Here is a 17,047-nt window from a genome sequence, read left to right as displayed (position 1 = left end):
GCCAAAATTTGTAACAGTGAAGCAAGCCTTGAAATACACACACATATCATACATATACAGACTGCAATTTTATGTAAAATTATTTCATAGAGCTAGGATTTTGTCGACTTACTCTCAGCAGAAAGCTTTTTAATACAGCATTCTGTACAAATTTTATACTGTACATTCTTTAAATCTTTTCACCAGTAAATCCATTTACATAAGTTCCCTTTTCACAGTATAATTCATGACTGGATTTGAAAGCTATATTTTGCAGATAATCTCTCAAGAGAATCACATACAGTACCAGTAAAAAATCCCCTAGCACTCTACCAATACCATACAGTACTGATGATAATGCTCAGGGACAAGTGCTTTCTTCACTGAACACAAAATAATACCATTATTAGTTCAGCAATATCAGTGACATGAGTGATGAACTGTACAAAATATCTCCTTCATCCCAGTCATGCCTCACCCAAGGACCTGCCTCTCCCTGCACCTCAGACAAAGTTCTGAGAGATGTATCGTAGCTGAATTACTTTTTTTTCAGCCTATGATATTTAGCTATTCAAAAGGACTAAAAGAAAATTTTTTTTTTTTTTAAATATCCAATTGGTAAAATACAATAATTTCTAAAACAATGTTACCGGTATGAAAAGTATATAGAACAAGAATCACCAGAACTTTCAACAATTTAGTTATGACAATGATCACCATAAAAGTAGCCCTGTAGACAGTCTGTGATATAAATAACATTGACAATCTATGGAGCAATTTCACCTGAGAATGAGTTTTAACTGGATGTACACTCAGTAAAAAAAACTATCTTTAAAATTCTAGTACAAAACAAAATAACACCGCGAACGAAAGATTTTGATAAAGGCCCATGAGGCATACCTCGCATTGGTAGACCTGCATGTAGATTGTTCAGTTCGAAATTCATTGGACCCCTCCTGAATGATAGTTTTTTTTATCGAGTGTACCATAACAGAACGAGTAAATAGCTAAACTGTATCTGTAATCTATTCATACAAAAAATCCCTGCCGACTTAATGAGGTAGTTAACTATTTTTCCTCCAAGCAGCACAAGACATTTCATCAAAAACGAGTCCATAAAATATACACAAGTGGTCTCAGAGAAACAGTATACGGCCCTGACAAGATAAATACTGTAGTCATCACCACACCACGATACAGAGCATTTATTACCATCATGAGTCACGAATGAGTGTTACCCCACAGTTCACTGCCTTAATGCCAACACACACAAAATCAATCTTTACAAGTATACAGCTATTGAACAAAGTCAGCAGCACACAACTAACTATTCATTAAAAATAAGCAGCACCAAAAATAGATACCAGAAGGTGACAGAACAGAAGACGGGAGAGGGATGGACAGGAATAGAACAATGTTATACTCATTCACATTCCATTAGTAAGTTTGCATAGCACTTCCAATATTTCTTTGACATAATACTCTAACATCCTTGGCAAAATTTTTAATACATGTACTGTATTTTCTTTTCTAACTTCTTATTCTGCCGATGATAACTTTGCTTATATCTTCACTTTGCATCACTATAACATTCTTTCTACCTTCTGCACACATCTTCCTCACTAAAATATCTTCCTTCACCTTCCTACTATGATGCATTTATACACGTTTGTTGGTTACTAAATGCGTGAAAAAAGCCATATCACGAGAAACTAAGTAAGCTGTATAGTATTTTGTTATTTAATTTTTCGCATCAAAATTCCTTCATAAATTCAAATTTCCATATACAGTACAGTAATAACTCCGTTGGCCGGAACCGCTAAAACCCGGAACTCTCCGATAGCCGAAATTGAAAATTTCTCGGAAAATTGTTCCCAAAGCCGGAATTTTCCAGCTTTGGGGACGATTTTCCAAGAGGCAAATTTTCCAGAAAATTCTGAGGAACTTTTCCCGGTACCCGGAAAATTCTGGGGAAGAGGGATTTTTCCTGGCCTCGAGAGAGTCGTCTCGTGACCCGGAAATCTCTCATTACCGGAAGTGCTCTGCAGCAATTGTTCAGGCTTACTTGAGATATCACTATCAATGAATCATGGAAAATACCACATTACAAAAAGTCACCAAACTATCCATCATAAATAGAATAAAGTAAATATTAAATTGTTGAATATTTACTTTTTTAAAAGATATTTACTTCAAACACCATAGTGTGTCATGAATACCAGCCAACAAGGTATCTGGTGGGTTTCTATTAAATGGTTGTAATTTATAAAATATGTTAATAGTCTTTTAATATGTGCTGGAGGGAAAAATATTAGTGTGTAGGTCTACACTTCCATAATCTCCAGTGCAGCTGTACTGTATGCTTTGTAGCTGCATGGAATTTCATTAATTTGAAAATCGCTTATGGACAGGGAACAGTAGGTAGAAAAAAGTTCCCTAATTTGTCCGCTGTACTGTATTCCATTCTCTGTAAAATTTTATTTTGAAAGTTTAAAAATAGTGGAATACCTCCTGTAGCTATATTTGTATTTGTGTGCATATGTGACAAGATGTGTAATATTTTGTAATGGAATGCAACCCAAAATTTATATGGGGGTTGTACAGTATTATATCAAAGGCTTCTTTATAAATTTTACATTAAATCTTTAAGAAATTCATACCTTTTACATCAAAATAGCTAAATTTAACAACTTACAAGTTGTGAAAAAATAAAAAATAAATAAACTTACATAAATATCAAATTGTCAAGGTTTATTGAGTATACCACGGCATTTATAATGAAATCAATATTGCCTAAATAATGTAAGTAAACTTTAATGTTTTACTATTTCACTAAAATATTAAACTAATTTGCTTCATAATCATTATGAATAATGACAATCAAACCACACAAATTTCCATGCTACTTTGAGAGATACAGTCTATCAAGTCCATACACAGCTAAGTGTAAGCTTAACCACGGAGAGGATGCTTCTGGGACACGGACAGCCCCCTCCCCCAAATGTCAAATATGAGAGGCATGGGGGAGGAGGAGGAAGGAAAGTGAATAATCAGGGTAACATGACCTTTCATCACAATGTCAAAATTATGTACACAGCAATCAGAAGAACAGAGAAATGCAGATTATTTATTTCTAAGAATGGCCAAGGGGTGTATAAGTTTTGCTTAAATATCCTTGCTGTAAAAAAGACAACCTGGACCTTCAAGGAATTTAACACCAATGCATTCTGCCAAAATTCAGATTTTTGCTTAATATTTCTAATATTAAAATTCTGAGTCCCTTTATAGTAATAATATACTGTAGAGGTAATGAATTAAAAAGTTCTAGTGTAATCACAGAGTTGGGGTCTGTATGTTCAATTTAAATTACCTGTTTCTCTATTCACTTTAAGCTACTACACAAGTCTTGCCACCTGTCTCTACAGGTTAGGTAATAGCCTTCTACTATTCATAACTCTGAATGAAAAATAAAACAAAGAAATTAAGTTGCACAATTATTGTGCATTTAATAATATACATAATATAAGTTATAAATTAACAATCTAGCACCAAATTATACTACAACAGCTAACCTGGGAATCCTTTGCCAGTAGCAGGCCATTAACCATACTATAGTTACAGCTGACTTCTGTCTTATACCTTTGTTAATACTAAAAGATCTATATGTATACTGTACTGTATTAGTCTTTTCACTAAGGCATGTTTGTACTGTACTAACAAACCAGCATAAATAAGTATCCTGGTGAACCTGAATGTGTAATCTGAGATGGGTTGAGTATTGAGCTTAGCTATGACAAGTTAACTCTCACTACCTTCAACTGGGGCAGGTGCTTCTTCTGCAGGAGCTGCAGGTGCTTCTTCAGCAGGAGCAGCAGGTGCTTCCTCAGAAGGAGCAGCAGGTGCTTCTTCAGCAGGAGCAGCAGGTGCTTCTTCAGCAGGAGCAGCAGGTGCTTCTTCTGCAGCAGCAGGTGTTTCTTCTGTGAAAGTAGCAGGTGCCTCCTCAATAGCTTCTGCAGGGGCCTCCTCCTCTGCTGGTGCAGGTTCCTCCTCCTCCTCAGCTGCTTCAGCAGGAGGTGCTTGTTCAAACTTCAATTTACCTGGGCCAAAGTTGAATGAAATCAACCCACTCTGCTTGCCCTGTATAAAGAAATAAATACTGTGCTGTAATCTCAATATTGTTGTACATACCTAATACAGTATATAAAGCACAGTATTTGTCTGCCTATTTCTGTGGTTAATTGCTATGGACAGCTACAGTTTCTACAATAGAGAGCTGAATTATGCAATGAGATACTCATGCTCCCTGGAAGTGTTATGAAAGTAGAATTTGAGGGGGTTGGCCCCCACCCCAAAGGTGGAGCCTCCTCATTACAAACTCAGTAATTTTGATTCTTTGTTATGCAGTCACAGTTTTTAAGACAGATGAAAATTTTGTGTGCTTATACTGCTCTTGCTAACAGTCACTTTCTTGGCATATCTAAATAGGGTAAACAGCTTCAAAAATACAATAAATTGCTGGCGAGTTTTGTTGAAGTGTAGAGCTGGATTTAAAAGAATTTAATTGACATGCTTTAGCAGTGCTTCCAACATTCAGTATTGCTATACCAAACTTCAATACAGGTATCCTTTGCTTAGCAAACGTTTGAGACATGAAAAATCACTTATGACTTTCCTAAATTAACATTTTCATTTAACAAATTTGAGTCCCAGCAAAAATTTAAATTACGCACCCCCGGGCGTAAGCTGGGGCCCTCCCTCCCCAACACATCTTCCCAGCCCATGTCTTTCATTCCGCCATTCCCCACCCCTTGTGGTGACACCTGACTGCCCTCCCTTAAGGTACTGTAATCCCTCCTGCCATTCAATTCGTTTGTTTGAATTCACAGCCGAGGGTGGTGGTGTGCTGATTTAAGTGTGAGTTAACATCACTGGTGGCATTGTTGCCAAGTTAGAATCGTCACTGGTGTCACACCCCTCTTGCTACCAGGCTGAGTAGTAAACTATGTTATGATTATTATTCAAGTTGCAATTTTGGGCAGATACACCAAATTTTCTTGTTTTTTTTTTTTACTCAGCTACATGCATACACAATCCTACATACAGAATGTGCAAAAAAAGTAAAAGAAATAACTATTATAAGGTCAGACAAAAACATTTGTGTGGTTAGAGTTAGCACGCTCAGAGAGGGAGCTGGAGGGGGGAGCAGAGAAGCATCCCAGCTGGGCTGAATTGCTATGGCGAGCTATGGCGTTTCCTTAACGGTTTTAGCTGCACATTTTCATATATTTAGTATTTTATTAATGTTTTTAATACATTAGGTAGTAAATTACAGTAGATGGGTTCTCTTTTTCATTAAATAGGTAGCTTTTTGTTGTTGTTTGTTAACTTATTTCAGGTTTTGGGGGTAAAATATTTGGGTTTTCGTGTCACTGGGAAACCAAATCCCAATCTAGCACTCCATTTTTTAATTTTCCCGCGCGACATATTATTGTGGCAATAGCCCATCCCTGCTCACCCACACTTATCCTTGACTACATCTTAAGCAAATAATCAGTTCAGTAAAACCCCGCTTTACGGGTTTCACTTTACGCGGTACCCTGCCGAACACGGAATGCTCATTTTACGCGGTGCGTGTACCCTTTTACGCGGAGAGCGGCTGGCGGTCCTCTCGCGCTGCGCCATTTTTAGAATCAAACCTCCCGCCATGTTGGGTAAGCGGCGCGAGTAGGTTGCGCAGTGTATGTCTTTGTTGCGTTATCGGTTTTCGGAATTTCGGATAAAGGGTTGGCAACCTGTGTGTGTGTGTATGTATGTATGTGTGTGTGTGTGTGTGTATGTGTATGTATGTATGTATGTATGTGTGTGTGTGTATGTGTATGTATGTATGTATGTATGTATGTATCTATGTATGTGTATATATATGTATGATATACAAGGAAAGAAGAAAACACGGTTATCATATACCTAGATCATGCACCTACAGTGATTTACTTGCATATATATATATGTACAGTGATCCCTCGGTTAACGAATTACCTTCCATAAGAATCTTCAATTCGGTTAACAAAATTTTTACGAAATCACGTCAACATGTTTTCGCTTGCTCACCAGCTGGAATATTAGTCCGCCAATACAGTAATCGGTTCTAGGGCTTAAATTCGGTCCCATTCGAGTAAATATCAAGAAGGTTGTACTATTCAATAATTTTCAAGTTTTATATTAATTTTTTTTAGTAATTTTAACACTTATTTAACATAATTGCAATACAGGAAACTAATTTTTGGTGCACCAATCAGCCACTTGACTCACCCAGTAAGGCGTCAGTTTGTATCCCTGGTCAGTGGAGGTAACATCTTGCTTGTGGCTCTCATGAATATAAACTATTTTTACATTTTTACAGTACAATTATTGGTCATTCTGAAATTTATTTTACATATTGACAATATATAGTGCAGTGTTGATTTAAAGAAAATATTCTTGAATTACACCTAGTGAACTTAAAATTTTATGGGTGAAATGACAGTATGAAGCATTGGGCGATTTCTCTTCCACCCCCACTTCCTTCTCTCCTCCCTTCTCCTCCACCCCCACTTCTAATTCCCATCAGCATCAACCAGGAGTCTTCTACATACACACCTCAAAGTAAGTGTAATTTACTGCATTTATTTTTACTTTGTCTGTAAATTTCGGTGAGCTGGAACCAACTACCCAAAATCCCATTAAAACAATGGTTTCGGTTAACGAAATTTTTGGTTAACGAATGGCCTGGAACGAATTGTGTTCGTTAACCGAGGGACAACTGTATAATAAGCAAATTCTCCTAAACTGAACTGGCTGTTCACCATTGTTTCAGTATAGAGGTAATATATACTGTTTGTATGTTTATTTATCTAGATACAATGATAATTACATTTTACAGTATAGGCATCCCCGCGTTACGGAATTTCGCTCTTACGGAATTTGTAAATTATGACCAATAATTTCGCGTTACGGCCCGTAAATCTGCCCTTACGGAAATTGGGGTAAATTTTAACAAACACAAGGCCTCACACATGCCATTCAGACTGACAGATTTGACAAGTTTTACCAATCATAAAGACAGTTGAAGCTTTAAACATCACTCACAATGGATCTTGAATATTCCAACTGTAATCAGACATACCTAAGTTGCCTCAACAATTGCAACCCCAGCTGCAATATCAAATTCTGTGTCACCACTAAAAAATAATAGTCCCTGGTGCACTTTTAAGATTAAGAGAAAACGGACGACTCAGGAGTGCTGAAGTGAGAGAAAACGGACTCCTATGACGGGGCACTCAAATAAACGTACACATAGCTGTATAATACAATATTAACCCCTAAATTGGTGTTTTAAGAAGGTATATCATAAAATATTTAATGTACTGTATTGTATGTGTTTATAAATGTTTATTTTCATTAATAAAAGTGCTTGAATTACATTTTTGGGGCCGAAAAAATTCCTTAGGAACGCATCTCCAGTTTTATAAGGGAAGTCAATGGGAAAATAGGTTTCGCGTTACGGAATTTCGAGATACGGTCAATTTTCCGGGAACGGAACCCTTCCGTAACGCGGGGGATGCCTGTATACTGTATGTACACAATACTGTACATACATCACTATCATAAATCCTGCACAGTAAATTACAATTCAAAATTAAATTAAACCAAATCTAAGTTGGTCGATAGCCCAAAATTTCCATAAGTAGTTATAGAACTGCTTAAACCTCCATTACTGCACAGTACAGTATACCCTCAATTTAAGACCCCAATATAACAACCTCTTGATTTAGTGGATGGAATTTTTCGCTCGATTTAGTGAACTACAGTAGTTCGCTAAATCAAGATTAATTCTGTTAATACGCTCACACCTACAGACACATCATATGTACAGAGAACCATTAGAAACAATATTCATGATTTACCTTAAACTTGGGAGTTCAGTGTTTGTTTTAAATTTTTCTTAGTGCCCCGTATTTCCAAACTTTTTTTCCAATTGATAGCCGCACTCTTTTGACTTTCTCCCCCACACCACTTCCTTTGAGACTTGAGAGAGACTTCCGGCATGATGGCTAAGCACAGTAGTTAGTTGATCAAGAGGTAGCAGTGAACAACACATGCTTTGGCAGCAGGACACAGATTGAGCAGGTGTAAACAAACCCCACGCACCAAGCGGCGCAATTGGTGTGGAATTTAATGGAATCACGCTTGATTTAGTGAAATAGTTCGCGAAACCAAGCAAAATTAATGGAAATTCGATTTAGCAGAAATTTTGATTTAACGGAAAGGGGTGGCTTAAATTAGTTTGTTAAATCGAGAAAATACTGTACTTGGTGAGAGGCCCCATGGTGGCCTCCCTCAAACTACTGTACAATAATTCTACCATTTCACCACAATGAAAAAATACATTCCCTCATTAGTTTGAATGAAATTGGTGAATCATGACACTCTTGGCTGAAATATAGCAAGGGCTCATAGTACCAGATTCTTAATTCCTTATGGCATAACAATAACAAAATCAACACTATACTGTATAGCTACTTTATTTGTGAATTCTGTTGAGGGACAACATTATTTCATCTAACTGCAGAGGTGTTAAAGCAATGACTTTTTAACTTGGATACATAAGCAATTTTAATGGTACAGTAAAGGTTTTATTTTAGTTCCATGGTTATTACATTATATTTTAACAGGATCTTACAAATATAATTATACTATCAAGGCAATGAAAATAAATCTCACGGAGAGCAAAGAAAAAATTAGCATGTAAATCACCATGAAGCAGACAAGACCCAAACAAAACATATCGTAACCTTTCCAAACTTAACCTTAAAATCCAAAGATTATTAACATATTGGTTCCAGTTTTCAGCGTCATACCTACTTTTCCTTCTCCATCACATTTGTATTCTATCGATTACAATTCAAAGCAAATATTAAGGAAGATCCCATGAAAATATAACAATAAACAATAATGAAGAGTTAGACTGTACCTAAACCAAATTGTCAAATCTTGAGCTACTGAATGACCTGGAGGAATCACGATCCTCATTTTAACCTTTACCAAACCCTTATGAAATCTGTCAATAGGAAACATGTGTACAGTATTTGCTTTTCCACCTACCTACCTAACCCCACTACAGTACGTATTCACATGAAAATATTAAATAACTCCCCGAACATATTTCTCACTAATCCATATATACTGTATTGTATTCAGGCGTTAAAAAATCAAAACTGTATTTATATAATACGGTCATAACACAATTTTTTAATACTTACCACAAACAGAGTAAAGCCAAAAAGTGTAATGCCTGCTCCAAGCTGCAAGTTGTATTTTCTCTGAACACGCTCATTTCTCTGAGCCCAAGAACCTTGTGGTGTTGGCAAGTCATTCATCGTTGAAGGTTTTCTGGGAAGGTTTGTATACTCTCTTTTGGAGCGTACTGAAAAGGACAGGATAAAAAAAATTATTAAACTTTTTAGTAAAAATATTAAATATATATTCTTTCATTCGGTACCCTAGGCCTGAGAAAAACTGAACAAGGGATATTTAAATGTGTGGTTTCCTAGAAATGTACAGTACGGTATATAAATAATCAGGTGTCCATTTACTCTACATGAGGTGTCCCCTGGTATAACTCGGTAAGCACCAGTGGAACCGAAAACGAGATATTTATATCACTGTACAGTATTCCTCAGAATGTCCTCTATCCGGGAAAGTGTGGAGATTCTGTACCGAGTTATGCCATAATAGGTTGAAAATCACATTTATTTAGACACATGGGTAAAGTCCAGAAGCTCTGCTAATTGGTGAGTAACCAAAACCTAATGTTTATTAATTGCAAAGTTTTATTATTAATAATAACAATGCATTTATGATAATTCCCCATGCATAATAATGTCACAGGAAACCTTGATTGACTGAATCAATGCCAGAAAGCAGTTAAAACTATCTCTTGAATCACACATTACTACTGTTTTTGTGTTTATTACGTGAAAACATAATATTACAGGTACACAACTTATTTTCTGATGTACCCCTCTATGAAAATTTTTAATCATTAAAATATTAAAGATGTTCATTATTTTCATTCACATCATTGTTATGGATGGTTGAATGCTGAATGTGTGAAAAATGACAATGACATCATTTATGGTTCAAAAGTTATATACTGTACATATTTTTTTTACGGGGATTAGCCCACCTGGGCATAGTTCACTGACCCACAGCGGGGTCTGGGGGGCGAAAATGTAATACTGTAACATTAATAATTCATAGTAAATAAATTTTATAATCAGAAATAAAAAAAATGAAATTAAAATAATAATGATATTAATACAGTAATAATAATAACAACACTGTAATAATAATAATACAAAATGAAAAAAAAAAAAAAAACAGATCAAAAGTGAGAAACAATATACAGTACAGTATGTATGTTGTGTTGTCAATAGTATGAGAAACAATTGAGACCCTGCAATTGTGTGTAAATGAGGCAGTAAGTTGCCTAGTATTAACTGTCTTTTCTGGCTTCTTTGTATTTTGGCTGATGCCGAGTTCTTCCACGGGCAGTCATATACAGTACAGTATTATATACAGTACAATAAATTGCACTTCCACTTAGCTACATGAAAATCATACAAATTCAACTGTCCTTCCTTTGTCTGTCTTACTTGGGAAGGATTAACATTTTAAATTAAGTACTGTACTGTGCAAAAATATAGGGTTCAGCAAGCTGAAATCAAAATAGTGAGGATGGTGTGCAATGTTCCTGTTCAGATCTAGAGGGCAACTGGGTATTAATAGTACTGTAATGGTGAAGTTTTGCAGAAGTTGGCCGAGAAACGAATAAGGTATTTTAATTATTACATGAAATAACCTGGGATGCCCAATCTTCAGGTGATCTAAAGTATTCTGAAATTGCTAGTTTACCAACAAAGTCTTCCAAAGCAATTCCCTTTTTATTTTTATTTTATCCTCTTCAACACTGACTGGCTCGTTAGTCACTTGGGCGATCGGTCTCAATTACGCACTGTTGGGAAGTACTGGGCATGCACCGGTTCCTGAATTCACAAGAGTTCAGAACTCTCACTCCAAAAACGTTTGCCCTCACAGTTTTCTGAACCTGCGGCTTCTTCAGCCTTGAGCTGTGACCCCTTGTGGGGCGAGTGTCTGCCAGCTCCAAGTAAGGACACTCAACTGAGTAGTGCCCCTTGCGATGCTTATACAACTCAATTACGTCGCCCCTTACCCGTCTGTATTTATAAGCTAGGCAAGTTCAGGCGCTCCAATCTCTCAGGAATTAGTTTTTGTTTTTCTATTGTATTTTTCCTAAAAATATGTTCTTCAAATTGCTAATGGTACTCTCCCCCGATACCATTTTTGGTACTTGATCTGTTGTTTGCAAATAATTAGTTCCCAGAGGCTGTTCCATACACACATATGCTTCCAGTGACTACTACTATATCCTATACTGTATGTATAGTATTATTTATAAAAAGTGGTTAACTGGCCTATCATGGGCCTTTGTTTACCTCCACAATCTGTCTGGCATTCATTCTGATTGGTTGCAAATGCCTATTTGTACGGAGGACCTTCAATCAATGAATGAACCAAATACGGTACACTGTACTGTAAATACCAGTCTTGTACATTTACAATTACAGAAACTGCACAGTAAAACAGGTTAAAATGAACAACTGACTGCACTTGATATTACAGTAAACATCAAAGGAAGCTTTATTACATGCAATATAAATATAAATACACTTTCAAGTACATACTGTATAGAATAAAATCGGTAAAAGTAAATAGATGACTTCATATATAACATCAACCAGTGTCGATTCTGCTGTAGCCAGGCTACAAGGAATTCAGAGGAGAATAAGATTAATCCCAGGCATTAGGAACCTTGAGTACAGAGACGGGTTAAAGCATCTTAATCTGATCTCCCTCGAGAGACGTAGAGTGAGGGGCGATATGATAGAGGTGTATAAACGGAAGTCAGGACTGAACAAAGGGGACATTACAAAGGAACTCAAACTATCCAACCAGGAGTGAACTCGTAGCAATGGTTTTAAATTAGACAAATTTAGATTTAGGAGCGAAATAGGTAAACACTGATTTGGAAATAGAGTAGTGGATGACTGGAACAAGCTACCAAATATCATCATTAACTCGAATACGAGGGATAGCTTCAAACATAGGTTGGATGGATATATGAGCAACAGGGGTTGTGTAAATGGGACTGCCCAGTATGGGCCAATAGGCCCGCTGCAGTTTCCTCCATTCTTATGTTCTTTCTTAGTATCGTATAAAAATAATACTTTGTTTATTACGAAATGGGATCTGCCCCCAGCTAGGAAGTTCGGTAAGGTAAGGTAGGTTTCTTTCGTTGCATTCTATTAGGTTCTGTGCATTGTTTTATCATTTTTATTACGGTACTTATAAACATCCAAAGAACATCTGTGGGAAAAAAAGAAGAAAATCGAACAATGCCTTCCGGTGTTAGCCATTTGCTCCAGGATTACCCATGTTTTAGCCAACTTACAAATAATCTTATCATAAAGGTGTTAACAAAAAAGGTATTACTTTCAGACAGTGCCCCTGAAAGTTATAAACTACGGAAACACCTAGATCTCGCTATTCTGAGCATTTTGAACCCCATATATACATAGAGGAAATGGATAATAGCGACACAATTGAATTTAATTGATTTTAAGTAGTTTTCAGTCTTCATCTGTGAGATGTTATCTGCACTTAACGCATGCGCAATGTTGACTAACGTCATCGAGTCGTGACCAATGATGTATCGATATCACGCAAATGTTTTTTCGACCAATCACATTTGATTTTTTTCAAAGGAAGCAGCCTGGGTATGATTTTAATTTCATTGAACAGTTTCACAATGGCCGTGGTGGAGATTGGTTGTCATTTGTGCTCCTACGATTATTTTAAATTTATTGCCAAGTTTTATGAGAAAGAATCATTCTTACGTATCCCTGGTCCTTCCACTTCTGACTAAGGTATTGTACTTTCGGATATGGCGCGCCCCAGTTTTTAACTACTGAAACATTTAGGTTAGTAAGCTAAGCCTACCGGGGATCCGGGGGCATAGCCCCTGGCTAAGGGTCAGGTTAGGCCTACCGGGGGTCCAGGGGCAGAGCCCCCGGTTTGGTTTTGTTAGGTCAGATGACTCGTTTTCTCCCCCACCCAAAAACCCTGATTTCCCAGGCTCTCCCCCATTATTGTTGGGGTGGGGGGCAAAAAATGAATGTCAGATTCGTTTAAAACACACCAAAATACACTGGAGAAAAATAATGGTCAATCCCTAGGGACTCATGTCCTACAGTAAAAATTTACCACAAAAACTGTAGGTACTACACAAACCACAAATGCCTCCCCACAACTTCGGCTCAGTTCCCATTACATAACCAACCAGATTTTCTCCAGGTACTTCAGTTTCTCTAAAATAATAACTAACACATTACCTTTAAGAATACCAGTTCTGTATGAAAATATAAATAATTGTTTACTAATCGATTTGATTTTTAGTAACGCTACACACAAGCATATACACACATTTACTTTTAGTACTACAATACTATTTCAAATCGCGTACAACTATTGGAATATGAGAAAAGTAACCATGACATTATAAAAACCAGGGATAGCATCACGTGTTATATCGAATTATATATTCATTAACGAGGTTCACGACCATCAGCTGACACCACTCTCCCCCCACGCCGGCTGTCCTCTGAACTGTACTTTCTAAATGGATCAAGTATAATATATGAACTAAATTATAATGTCAACTTTAGTAAGCAAATGGACTACTCACATCTATTAATGCCCCGAGTTCTGACATGCTCTACAACCCTTGAGGTAGGTTGTGAGTATCGAGAGGCGAGAGAGGTGCACCGGTACATCATGTCTCTGGCCTGTGGTGGAGTGGTGGCTCCTAGGGTTCCAGTGATGAGATTCTGCCCAAAATTAATCTTGTTTATTGTCTTTCTGATTTTTGCTTGAAATTATGATAAAAATTTGTAAAGAAATAATTTTCCGTGATTTTTATGAAAGTTTGGCAATGGATATGATTGAATATCTGCAAGGTCTGTTTGCTTCAAATAGGTAATGAAATCTTAAGGTTTACACATCTAACCCGTACAATATTGATAAACTGAGGAAATGTGAATATTGGGCATATTAAGTAATTTTATTGATAACAAATATGGACAAATATTGTAGTTTTATTGCAAAATTTTCTTTATTTACTAAATTTTAAAAGAATTTGCTGTTTCCTGAAAGATAAATTAAGTATGAAACGCTGCCGCGGATAAACTTCAAGGCTACTATGGCCCAATTACGTAACCTTTATATTATGTCCAATTATCTGAGAATAGGGCTCCTATTTCCGTATTTGTTATTGTGATAAAATATATTGTATATTTATAACAAAAAAATTACAATCATGCAAGCATGTCTGCCCAATAACCAAAGAAAACAATTTTGTGAATGAAGGGTATCTTTTCTTAGTAAAGATTAATATGTTACATCACCCCTGGCTACACGCGGCGGGCACATACTCATCAGTCATCACTGTATGATATATGTGCATTTAACAAAAGCTTTGAAAGACCGTTACAGATATGATATATCCAAGACTAAGGGAAAACTATAAAAGAAGAAATTTGTGTTTGTTAGAAGCCAGCATAGAAAGTAGTACAATACAATAGGTGTGGCGAGTACAAAGCTCTAGTCTATACGTTCAAAGTACAATGCTGAGTGAAAAGTAGATTAAGAAAAGGCTTATGTAATCAAAACAACTGGGGAATTCCAGTGAACGAGAATAAGCTAGGGATGGTCGCTATAAATAAAATTAAAGAGGCCCTCTTTTCCTTAGAAAATTCCAGGGCATTTTCTTTAATGTAATCTTGTACTCAGGCGTTTTTGTTTAATAAAAAGTAAGTACTATTGACCTCAGAATATCTCCTAATAAGAAGTGCACATGGCCTCAAAATGCCCAAGATATTGGTTAGATAAAAAAAAAATCTGGGTGGGGGGGGCGGAGGCTTTGAGTGTGGAGTATGGGATGTTTGAGTTCACACTCAGGATGGGATGGAGAAAGGAAACTCACAATGTGCTCTCTGTATACATGTTGTATTGGATGTACAATGCAGCTTGGTGCTGGGAAGTGGCAGCGTGGTTACAAGCGTGATGTAGAGAGAGCTGGTTGGTGAGGACGCTCAGAGGAGGACAGCTTGTGGGTCGCCATGCTCGCCGGCGGGAGCGAGGACCGCCAGGTAGCGGCGGAGGAGGAGGTGTAGCTTGCTGCGGCTGTAGCTAGAAGAGAGAGCTGGTTGGTGAGGATGCTCAGAGGAGGACCAGCTTGTGGGTCGCCATGCTCTCCAGCGGGAGCGAGGACCGCCAGGCAGGCGGAGGAGGAGGAGGTGTTGCTGGCTGGTTGGTGTAGGTAGAAAGAGAGAGATCACCACGAGGTCAGGTCTTAAATAGCGGGGGGTAGGCGTGGCTTAGCAGTTGACCTCCGCGATGTATAGCGGCGCTGGTTGACCCAGACCACGAGGCATACACTGGGGAATTCACGGGGTCGGCTACTCCGCGCCAAACAGCGTTTGTAGGGGAGAAATCCACTACTACAGTATCCCCTCAAAACCCCCCAGCTGGATGGGTTCAGTGTGCTCGCCATGTTCCACCACTCACAACTTTTTGGACCCCCCTTTTGATATTCCTGGATCCGCCCCTGATTGAATATGGTAATGAGCGACTGTAAAAAGCAAGATGAGTACATATTAGGCGTATGAATGAAGATAAACTAACTCGTGGTTATTTTTAATTAATGAAATTTACATCAAATTGCCAGATCTTCAACGTTTCTTTACATCTCCACATCGTGTTCAACGTGTGGTTTCCAAGACTTTAAAAAAATAGGATTTTACACCTAATGTAACCTACTTATGTCTACTGTCAGTTCATGTATTATTGAGGTACAAGTGTAATGCTGTATTATGGTGGTACTGTAATGGTCATGATAAGAGCTAACCTGAAAACCTTAAGGATTCATATTACGCTCAAACGTCCACAAAACCTTCCGAGTCCCCCAGTGGAAACGTCCCCCGTTTTCTCTGTTTCCCCCGCCTTTGTCTATGGGAGCAGACGCTGTATGCTGGGACCTGTTGCCATCCATTCCTTTGTAATCAATTTAATTCTGCTTTCGATAGCTGAGTCAGAGCATTGTTAGTGAAGATAATAGTAGAGAATGAAAATGAGTTCATAGTCTCAATTTCAACGTCAGAGGGTACCGTAAATTAATTCATTGGAATAGGAGTAGCTGGACTCCCTGGCCTAGTTTGAGTGAGGGCGCCGCGGGCATTTTAACCGTTAGTAAGTGCCCGTCCCTTCATCCATACAGGTATGCCATTCCACGCTGTGTTGTAATTTGCCCTTCTTTAAGTGATTTGACCCAATTAATAGTTGATTGTGCAAGTGTTACAGTAACGTAGTTGATATGCTCTGAGTAAAGTCATATTTACGTCTTTAACGTCCCCTGAAACGTGTTGTTGTTGTCACCAGTTAGTAAGTGCCCGTCCCTTCATCCATACAGGTCCCTAACGCAGCCTAGGCCGTGTCTGTAGGGTGGATGTTGTATCCACTATGTCTGGGGACATGTCCGAGGTCCAGTAGGATCAGTTACCTTCGTGAGACCCGGCCGTCAGACACTTCAGACCACCTATAGCCCCCATAGCTGGCTCGTCTGGCCCTAACGCTCGGTCCACGAGGTGACCCGGACCACCAAGCCACACACCACTACCAGCCCCCATCATTGGTGGATGAGTGTCTAACTCAGTAGGGCTATATTTGTGTGGTGGAATTAACCCACTGGGATCTCCAGAGTTCGTCGGATAGTACTCCATGGTGGCTGGACCCCATGGCTGTTGCTTGAGTATCACTCCTGACGACTGAGTGTTGTAGTGGCAGTTGCCTAGTATTTATGGTGCTAAGTGACTATCCTAGTTGTGCTATTGAG

At 38.0% G+C, this 17,047-nt stretch overlaps 1 protein-coding gene across 2 annotated transcripts in view; it reads right to left on the bottom strand.

Moving 5' to 3' along the window:
- LOC121876304 (apoptosis-inducing factor 1, mitochondrial-like) overlaps nt 1–13,969 on the bottom strand; it is a 39,358-nt gene extending 25,389 nt beyond the window's left edge. For both annotated transcript variants that reach the window (XM_042381353.1, XM_042381356.1), the window contains exons 1-3: nt 13,844–13,969; nt 9,279–9,442; nt 3,792–4,116 (exon numbers count right to left, since the gene is read on the bottom strand). In XM_042381353.1, coding sequence (XP_042237287.1) covers nt 3,792–4,116; nt 9,279–9,442; nt 13,844–13,934 — 580 coding nt within the window. In that variant the 5' untranslated portion in view covers nt 13,935–13,969. The remainder of the gene's footprint in view (nt 1–3,791; nt 4,117–9,278; nt 9,443–13,843) is intronic.
- Between the last annotated feature and the right edge of the window lie 3,078 nt (nt 13,970–17,047).

Source organism: Homarus americanus, unplaced genomic scaffold (assembly GCF_018991925.1).
Source record: "Homarus americanus isolate GMGI-L3 unplaced genomic scaffold, GMGI_Hamer_2.0 scaffold34921, whole genome shotgun sequence".
In the NCBI taxonomy this organism is placed as follows: Eukaryota; Metazoa; Arthropoda; class Malacostraca; order Decapoda; family Nephropidae; genus Homarus; species Homarus americanus.
This window is presented reverse-complemented; position numbering and strand designations above follow the sequence as displayed.